Raw genomic sequence first — 10400 nt, forward strand, 5'->3', positions numbered from 1 at the left:
AAATGTCTTCCAAATTAAACAAGGTTGCTCAATGTTGTAATTTTGTCTTTATTTATTTCTGCTAAATGACTAAATGTAAATGTAAAACTGCTTATCAACAACTGATAAATCACAAGATGAGTTATTGAGAATAATCTCTCAGGAAATAAAGAAAACAAACAAACAGGCACAGCAGGTTTTGTATCAAAATGTTTTACTTTGGTGTACAGTCAACATTACAGAATCAGCACTTCCCTATACAATAAAATAATTATAATTACAACAATAATTGAATTAACAATATCAATAAAATAGCCAAATTTATCATTTGTCTTTCCACACTGGATAACAATGTTTAAATACTATTGTTGTAAGAAATTGCTATTTTAACACGGAATGCTGCAAGGTTTTCCAATTGGAGCGATTGTCTGTTTATTGGCATATTTTGTTTTCCATAAGAATTATAATAAACTTGCACAAAGAGGTTACTTTAGGTCAACAATTAAATCACATGAGGAGACAGCTGAAGCTTAGAGAGTGGTGGGCATTATGGAACATTGTCATCACAGCGAAATGCCATTGCAGTATGAACACTTGATCCCTGAAACATCAGAAAAGGAAGGAGAAAGTGAAAAGGGAAGGTCGTGCAGATGATTTCTATTATCATACTAGGTAGCGAGGTAACTTATTTACCTATTTCTTTTTCTTTCAACAGCGACACTGGCGACAAATATGCATTTTGTCAGTTTTTAAGGCAAAATGAAACCTACAGTATTTTTTCTAAAAAGATGGGCAAGCAAACTTGTTTTTTTTTTACAGCTTTTTTTTCACAAAACAGCGGGTACCCGACTCCCCCTCAAAGGACTGCAAATAATTCTAAGCTCACAAAAGCAGGTTTACAGTACCTTAGAACATCTAGTTACCGGTTTAGGTCTATTTCAGAATATTAACTGACTGTTTATTTCTAAAAGTTCATGATTGTACTGCTATACAACATATTACATATCAAGTGGATGTTTTTTTTTTAATATAAAATGGAAAGAACTTCTACCAGTTCTACAGATGAATGAAATCATCAAAATGAACTAAAGTGCCTATCCAAATTTATTGTATTATCCAGAACTGGGCCTGATATCACAACACTACACTTAATTGATCTGGAATGATGCGACAATGAAGGCACACACCAGATACAGGAAACAGTGATGTGCGAAAGAGACTTCTTACTTCCGCCAACAACACTTGACTTGAACCCGGCTTCATAAGACTGACATACGGCTTCATAATACTGACATAAGGCTTCATAAGACCAACATAACCTTGACCGAACCATAACCAAACATGTAACAGGAGCCTACAGGAGACCTAAATGTGATCTCATTGTTGTTTCAATTTAATCACAGATATTTCTCCTAAGATTCCTTGAGTGAAACAGTTTTGACACAGACATGAGATGAGGCACTTTACTGTAAAATTCCTTTTTTAATTGACAAAAAAATATCTCCTAGGTCCCCCTTTCCACAGCAGCTCTGAACAGTCTTTTTGTCATAGGCTAGTTAAATGCACTATGACAGTCTTCTTGTCATAGGCTAGTTAAATGCACTTTATTGTGAAAATCTGTGCCTCACCCCCGAACACCAAGGATGACTTGAGAGAGAAAGGGAGGAGGTGATATTGAAATGTCTAAACTCTATTATTATTATTATAATTATTATTATTATTAAACATTTAGTAAATACTCTCATGATGAGCCTTGTGCCCCTGCTGAGGTCTCTCCTTTAACACCATATGTGAAAATGGATGCATATAGAAATCTAGGAAGCCGAAATCTCACGTTTAATCACATTGTTGTCTCTGATAAACTAAGGAGATAATTAGGAGATCTCTTTTTGAGAGCTTTCTTTTCTTATGGGTAAGTTCACTCATCATCATGACAGGTGATGTCCAATGATTTGACAATGTAATGTTACTGTTACCGTTACGCCATTAAGTAGATCATAGAATCACAGTCATGACAATCACCGATTATGTTGATATGACAGTGTTTCATCACTGGACACCGATTGTTCTAACTATTTATGACCAAATACGACATCTGCCACGACAAGATTACGACATGGTTATGTTAGTCTTATGAAGCCAGGTTCAAGTAAAGTGTCCCCCCCTCGCTGTGATAAGAGCCGCCATTGGATACTACATGTACCCAACTCGTCCACCACCTTTGACTGCAGACATACTGGCAGTGGATAAGTACACAAAAAAGACATCAGCAGAGGTTTGGAGTGGTTAGACGACTTTCATACTGTAACAAAAGGAAAGCAACTGTTCCTCCAACCCTCCCCCCAACACCTACATCAGCAGGCTAAAAACTCCTGTGAAAACCAAACTGAAATGTAGTGATGAACATGTAATATCTGTCTTATAAGACAAGCATGAAACACATGTTGTGAATGTAGTGAAATTCTACACATAAGAAAGTATCACTCACAAATGTGTGGCCAGCAATGGGGGAACGCTGCTTAGAGGTTCAATAGCAAAGACTGCAGGGTAACTCATTACAAGGCTTTACCCCAGTATGGGCACCATTTACCCATACAGCTTCAGTACGCTTCTACTCATCCAGCGGCAAACAGACACACCACAGTTCCATTTCCTTTAAAGCTGAAAGTTCTGTCACCACAGTTCTTGTACTTTAAAGCTGAAAGTTCCTGCCCACGGGTTCGTACTGATACTGACGTGAGCTTACGTGTCTCAGAGAGTAGAGGCCATTTCATGGAAGGCACACAGGTCCTTAACTTTACTCTAATCTCACTGAGAAACAACAACGTAACTAAATAAAACAACAACAACAACAACCAAAACTCTCTCCTTCAACACACTCAGTGATGACCGTGTAGACTGTCACTTCAGCTAAGACGACACTGTTCATCATGTATCGGGATCTCAGGACCGGTGCCAGCTCACACTGGGTTTTAGTGCAGGATACTGGTTTCAGTCACCATGGTTACGTTAAACAACGAGGTGTACACAGACAAGTGAACATTGTTTACAATGCACTGAAATCTATGGAACTGTTTTCACTATTTCTTTGCTGGTCTGGGTGGTGGTTGTGGGGTAGAGATTGAGATCTCTATTTGATTGCCACAAAGTGTGAAGATATCTTATGAGAGCTGCAAGGTAGAGTGGATTTGGCTTAGGAAGAAAGATAGAAAAAGAAAACAACAGTTTAAACACTGAGTTCATGTTGGGCAGTCATGAGGTAATCTGGCTTTGGTGAGTGTCATCACACCGCATGGCAAAACAGGATTTGGTTATATACACTGAACGTATTATTCACATATACCGTACACCAATGTCACAATGTATTCTTAAAGCTGAATATCTTAGCACATTTGTATTAATCTTGTCTTGTTTGTATTTCTAACAGTTTTTTTTTGGTATGAAAATAAATACGTTGGTCAGCTGATGCCTTGCATGACTTTGTGAATATGGCTAGCTAGGTAGCAAGGCTACCACACAGATAAGAGGTTGTGTGACAAGGTTACACAAAAGGGTTAAGCACAGAGGAACACTTTACAAGCACTGGGTTAGGGGGTGGCAATGCCAATGTCTAACTTTTCTCTTTTTTCCTGTCTTGAGAGGCTTTAGAATTTTCTAGAATTCTCTCACTGGCCCGAGGTTCTATGACAAATTCTGAAAGTTCCAGAACATTCCAGTGGGACTGGAATGGGTTTAGACAGAAGTAAGAAACGTGTACATTTTTGGGAATAGAATCCTGCAACTGGTTGATAGTTCCCCCTCGGGAAATGGATCTTTCAAACGTTTGGATAAGAAAAATCCCTTGAGTGTGTATGTATGTAGGTGTGTTTGTTGGACCTGGGGTTAGGTGTTTGTGTATGTGTGTGCATGTTTGTGCATGTGTGAGAAAGCATGAATGGCTGTACCGAAGTGCTTGATAAACAATGGATCCCTTAAATACATTTTTAGTCTAGATTTTCATCAAGTGTTCCAAAAAAATGAATGTTTGATTGATAAAGTTTCTCCTTCCCGTATTACGCTTGTTGTACAATGCTGTTCAAAGCTACAAAGTTCTATTTACAATAAAGCTATATCCCTGAACTGATCTGTAGACCCTGCTCACATGTTTACTGAACTGCAGCTACATATGTTACAGTGCAAAGAAAGACACGTTGAATGAGAAAGACCGGAAGAGAAAAAATAAGACTAGATCTAGACTAACAAAAGAACTTTCCTAATAAAAGTCTCGATGTGGTTTGCATTTATAGTGAAATCTTTTCTAAGACATATTTCAGGGATCCACACACACCTTTGCTGTTTGAGGTCATGACGAGAAAGTGTGCAAAGCCAGATAATGGATTACTCTGGAATGGTGCCAGACCAGATCCAGACCAGGTTCAGAGTCAGCAACTACCTGAAGCCTCACTAATTGACATGATTTTTGTGTGGTGAGTTGCACACAGTGTTTGGTATGTGATAGTGATCTAGTGCAGACTGGTTTAACTTGCATGCGTGCAGATGCGTTTGGTTTCTGAGGTGGTGTGCCAGACGTATCAGGCCTTTTGCACCAGTGCAAGATGGATACCAGCAGAAATCTAAACCGAAGCAATCCGTACATTAATTAATTGCTGTTCAATGGCTGTGGTGATCATTTGGTTGTTTAAACCTTTGCATGTTCAGTATGCTACTGAAGAAGAAAAAAAAAAGAACAGGTGCAATTTCAACACTGGCATACGTGACTTGATTTGGCCCAAGGGTGAGCTTACATGTGTGCATTTGTTAGTTGTTGTGTGTGTGTATTTGTTTCTGTCTGTGAGTGAATGTATGTTTGTGTGCCGCTGTGTGTGTGAGTGTATCCACCAGGAGCATGCTAGTGCAGGTGTGTAGGGGCTCATCAGGGGCTCAGTTGGCTGGCCCAGGGTCGGCCAGGGGCATCGTGTGGAGCACCTCATCCAGCAGCTGCAGCGCCCGGTGCAGGTGGACCTCCACCCAGCAGGGGGTGTGCTTTATGCTCTGCCGCGGGTAGTCAGGCCCCCAGCCCTTCACAAAGCTCAGCCGCAGGATGCATAGCCGCCTCAAGTCGTCCACACCGATCCCAGCCGCTGCAGAGAGACCTGGCATAGGGAGGTTGAGGTGTGCCTCAGGGCTCAGTGCTTAGACCATTGTATGTTCCATATTCTCTACTCCATATTCCATTCTCAAAAGGAGAGGTTTTATGCACCTCCTTAACATGATTGAATGATTAATCATTTCATTGGGATTAATTTTCTGATGTATTCTCTGAATGGACTCTCAAACTGTAACCCTTTTTTATGTGTGTGTGTGTGAATGTATGAGTATGTGTGTGTGTGTGTGTGTGTGTGTGTGTGTGTGTGTGTATACTTACTGACTGCAGGAGCGATGCCTCCCACTGATCCGGGTCCAGGGATGTTCCCTGCTACTGCTGCTGCTTGAGCTGCTGCTGCCGCCTGAGCCGTGGCTGCCTGCTGCTGCATCTGACGATGGCACTGCCTCAGGTCAAACACCTACAGACACACACATTAAACATTCACTTTGGGTAAAAGCTAAATAAATACCTATAACCATAACAGCTTAAACACCTACAGACACACACATTAAACATTCTCTTTGGGTAAAAGCTGAATAAATACCTATGCTTACAAATTACATCAAACACCTACACCTACATTTACCATTCAATTTGGCTAAAAGTACAAAATCAGCTGTAAATTTAACAGCCATGCTGGACGCTACACAACTACCTTATATTTATAGGATACGGTGTCACAAATGTCATTAAATGTTAATTTCATTTACAAAATATGTTAATACAATATAATACAATTACATATTACTACAATACAGGTGATACGGTCAGGCTCCTATCTAAATGGATGGGGAGAGATCTGGTCAAACAAACATTTAAAGTACATTGCATGAATCTGAGTTTAAATATTCCTTAGCTTTGACACTGAACTGTAAATTGTATCAGATCAATAACATATTTATTAGAGGTATACTGTGCCCCTGACCCCACTGACCCCTGACCCTGTGTGAACCCTGACCTTGATGTAGGCTCCTGGGTAGATCTTGTGCACGGCGTCTCCGGGCGCTCTCCCCGCCTCTCTGTCCAGGTAGTAGCTCTGGACGAAGACTGCGTGGTCGCTCATGCACCGCATCCACACGTCCCCCTCCCCCCGGCACTCCAGCTGCACCCCCTTCCCGATGTGGAGCCTTTCGCCGGCACAGATGGGATTATGTGTTATTATTTAATAATACAGTGTCCTCCATTATTACATTATCCTCCATTATTACAGTATCCTCCATTATTACAAAATACTCCATTATTACAATATCCTCCATTATTACAATATCCTGACCTACAGTATCCTAAATTATTACAGTATCCTTCATTATTACAACATGTTACAGTATCCTCCATTATAACAGTATCCTCCATTGTGTTTTATTTCTTTCCTTTGTTTCCTTCTGAATCCCCAGGACTAATAATATGAACTTGTAGTGAATCAGTGTTGTTCACTAGATAATCCCGGGGTAAAGCAGCAGTAACCAGAAACCAGTAGTGGTGCACCTAGACAGGTAGAGAAAAGCCTTAAAAATAATGAATCAAATAAAAATAAATAAAAATAATATTGCATAAAAGGTGCAAGAGGTCGGGGTGAGAGTTATCTGTGTCAGAGGGATAGACTTAAATGTCATTCCTAGCTTTTGCTATGCCATAACCTTCATATTGTGTCCTATCTCACACCACACCACCAGGGGGTGCTGTAAGATGAGGGAACCTTTGGGGGTCTCACTACTATGGAAACTCACTGGTGATGTCATAATAGCATGACCTGTTGCCAGCCACTAATTTGTAGCCGCCAGTCTTTGTCAGCCACTGTTTTCTTCAGGGGCTGATTTCACACTGTCAAGAATCAATGTGTGTCACTGTGAGGCCTACCCAGTGTTCTAGTACTGTACTGGCCTTATACCTGCAACATCACAGATCCTCATACACGTGCTACTAGACTCTTCAATAAAAAGTAACAGTATAAATGATAAGTAACACATTGCCTTATCTGTGATTGTATGTGGATGTAAAGAAAAAAAGGAAGAGAGATGGGCCTGTTTTGGTGTTGTAAATTTTTCTTTTTTTGCGCCTCAACTCAGAACCTGTCCCTCCAGTTTTCAGATCTGGCGCAGACCTACAGGAACCATGTGTTACAGCGTGTTGGATTTATGAAAGTGTGAAATCAGCCCCTGAAGAAAACAGTGGCTAACAAAGACTGGCAGCTACAAATCATTGGTTTTAGTGGCTGGCAACTATTTGTATATGAGTGTGTGTGTGTGTGTGTGTGTGTGTGTGTGTGTGTGTGTGTGTGTGTGTGTGTGTGTGTGTGTGTGTGTGTGTGCTGGTGTACCTCGATACTTAAGTAAGTATGTGTTACAGCGTGCAGGTACCTGACAGCATTATGCTGTCAAACATGATTCACAGCAGTGCATGCAAATCTCTCGAAACGTTTTTGCTTCTGTGTGTAGACGCATATATCTAAGGTGTGTCAGTATTTACATGTGATGTTATGATACTGATGTATGTTTGATATGTGTACGAAACAATTGCATCTTTCTGTGGCATGAGTGCATGTATGTGTGTGTGTGTGTGTGTGTGTGTGTCTGACCTGGCCCTCTCGCTGGCTTCAGTGCGGTGCACGTTGCTCAGTTGACCCAAGCAGAAGCGGTCTCCTCCTGAAGGATCCACGTAGCCGTCCACCGTCACCACCGGACAACTGGACAGCACCTTAAACATCTCGCCCACCTGAACGTCCATCTCAAAGTAGGAGATGGAACACCAGAACTCTGGCCCTGAGGAACAGAACGGTACAGTGAGTGTGTGTGTGAGTGTGTGAGTGTGTGTGTGTGTGAGAGTGTGTGTGTGTGAGTGTGTGTGTGTGTGTGAGAGTGTGTGTGTGTGAGTGTGTGTGTGAGTGTGTGTGTGTGTGTGTGTGTGTGTGTGTGTGTGTGTGTGTATGAGTGTATGAGTGTGTGTGTGTGTATGTGTGTGTGTGTGTGTGTGTGTGTGTGTGTGTGTGTGTGTGTTTGAGTGTGTGTGTGTGTGTGTGTGTGTGTGTGTGTGTTTGAGTGTGTGTGTGTGTGTGTGTGTGTGTATGAGTGTGTGTGTGTGTGTGTGTGTGTGTGTGTGTGTGTGTGTGTGTGTGTGTGTACGCACTTGCTGCAGGAGCGATGCCCCCTACTGATTGCTCCACATGTTTATTTGTATTTCTGAGCTATTCATCATTTCTTTTGACATGATGCTTTCACGGTGATTTAACACTTGTTTTTTATGTTGCAATTCACAGGTCGTACCAAGACAGGCCCAGGAGCAACCAGAGTGTGTGTGTGTGTGAGTGAGTGAGTGTGTGTGTGTGTGTGTGTGTGTGTGTGTGTGTGTGTGTGTGTCCCAAGGCAGGCCCAGTAGCACCCAAAGCGTACCTGGATGATTGGAGACAGGAGGAGGGAAACTCGGAGCAGCGTGGTGCTGAGACCCTGGAGAGAAGAGAGGACAGAGAGAGGGGGGGAAGGAGAGAGAGAGAGAGAGAGAGAGGGAGAGAGGGAGAGAGAGAGAGGGGGAGAAGGAGAGAGAGAGAGAAAGAGAGGGGAAGAAGGAGATAAAAAGAGAGAGAGAGAGAGAGAAGAGGTGAGAAGAAAAGAGAGGGGAGGAGGAGGGGGGAGAAAGAGAGAAGGGAGAGAAGGAGAGAGAGAGAGAGAGAGAGAGAAGGGAGGTGAGAGAGGAGAAGGGATGAAGAGAGGGGGAGGAGAGGAAGGAGAGGAAAGGGATAAAGGGGAGGGGAACAGAGTAGAGGGAAGAAAGGTAGAATAGAAGAAGGGTAAAGGGAAAAAAAGAGGGGAAAAAGAGAAGGATATCAATGGTCAGTGGAGGATAGTGAGGACACATCTTTATAGAAGTCCTCCATTTCCTCACCCACCAATCTGAGCACAGCCAGCCATTATATTTACAACACAGTCTTTCAGCTGATGCCCTCATCCCAGGGAAAATTACTATCATAGAGGGAATGCAACTATGAGTACACAAGCTCCCAGTAAGGAGAGACAGTAAGAGAGAGAGAAAGAGAGAGAGGGGGGGGGGGGGGGGGGGGGAATAGAACGAGTTAGAGGAGAGAGAGAGGAGGGGGAGAGAGAGAGAGGGAGAACGAGAGAAGGAGAAAGAGAGAGGGAGAGAGAGAGAGAGGAAAAAAAAGCTCCCTGTAAGTGAAACTCATACCCTTGCTGATTCACCACCTATGCTGAGCCACAGGGACTCTGCCATCAGCCAAACCCGGGAGATTGGACCCGGGTCTCTGGCTTGAAGGCCCGGGAAACTATCCCCTGCACCACTAGCTGCAGTGGGTGTGAGTCAAAGTGCAGAGACTAGAGCAAGAAGCTGGCCACAATTATCCTCAATAAAGGAGAGACTTTAATGAAAAAGCACGAGGCAGACGTATCCAGAAAACAACAGGCAAAGAATCTTAGTCCAGTTCGGGCAGAGGTCAAAATCCAAAAGGCAGTTTGAAGAGGCAGACATATCCAAAATCCAGCAGGGAAACCCACAAACGATTAGTAAGGGCTGTGAGCAAACTAACAACAGACAAGAGAGAGACAAAGAGGCTGTGGACCCCACATGGCCAAGAGTGATATGACACTCCCCAGAGTCATGACACTCTGCACTGCAGCAGGACAATGCTAACCCACACTATCCATCAACTAGTACACACACTCTGCACTGCAGCAGGACAATGCTAACCCACACTGATCCATCAACTAGTACACACACTCTGCACTGCAGCAGGACAATGCTAACCCACACTGATCCATCAACTAGTGCACACACTCTGCACTGCAGCAGGACAATGCTAACCCACACTGATCCATCAACTAGTACACACACTCTGCACTGCAGCAGGACAATGCTAACAAACACTGATTCTTCAGCTGGTACACACACTGCACTAGCACTGCAGCAGGACTGGCTGTTGGGAAGGGGTACCTACAGAAGTGGGATGGGTAATCATCTAAAAGCTTTGGCTGTTGGAGAGGGGGGGGGGTGTACCTACAGAAGTGGGATGGGTGGTGGAGAGGAGGCTGGTGAGAACGCCCATTCTGCTGGGGTCCTACGGGGGTATAGGAGGCTGTGCTGCTGCCTGTCCATGTAGCTGCAGGTTTGGAAGGAAATTAACAAAGCAAGGGGATTAACAAGAACTGTGAGACAAATGTGTGAATGTGGTTGTAAACGTGTGTATTTGAGCGAGCTGGTACATTATCTGGTGGACATATATATGTGTGTGTGTGTGTGTGTGTGTGTGTGTGTGTGTGTGTTTGTGCCTGTGTGGTGTCAAGAGATGGGT

The 10400-nt window shown here is 43.0% G+C and overlaps 1 protein-coding gene across 1 annotated transcript in view; it reads right to left on the reverse strand.

Moving 5' to 3' along the window:
• Nucleotides 1-216: 216 nt before the first annotated feature.
• The window catches only part of smad10a (SMAD family member 10a), a 25258-nt gene continuing 15074 nt past the window's right edge, over nt 217-10400 (reverse strand). The window contains exons 7-12 of the mRNA XM_080859081.1: nt 10110-10208; nt 8491-8544; nt 7680-7863; nt 6063-6231; nt 5384-5522; nt 217-5111 (exon numbers count right to left, since the gene is read on the reverse strand). Of these exons, the coding sequence (XP_080715207.1) occupies nt 4900-5111; nt 5384-5522; nt 6063-6231; nt 7680-7863; nt 8491-8544; nt 10110-10208 (857 nt within the window). The 3' untranslated portion in view covers nt 217-4899. The remainder of the gene's footprint in view (nt 5112-5383; nt 5523-6062; nt 6232-7679; nt 7864-8490; nt 8545-10109; nt 10209-10400) is intronic.

The sequence above is a fragment of the Sprattus sprattus genome, assembly GCF_963457725.1.
Source record: "Sprattus sprattus genome assembly, chromosome: 20".
Classification (NCBI taxonomy): domain Eukaryota; kingdom Metazoa; phylum Chordata; class Actinopteri; order Clupeiformes; family Clupeidae; genus Sprattus; species Sprattus sprattus.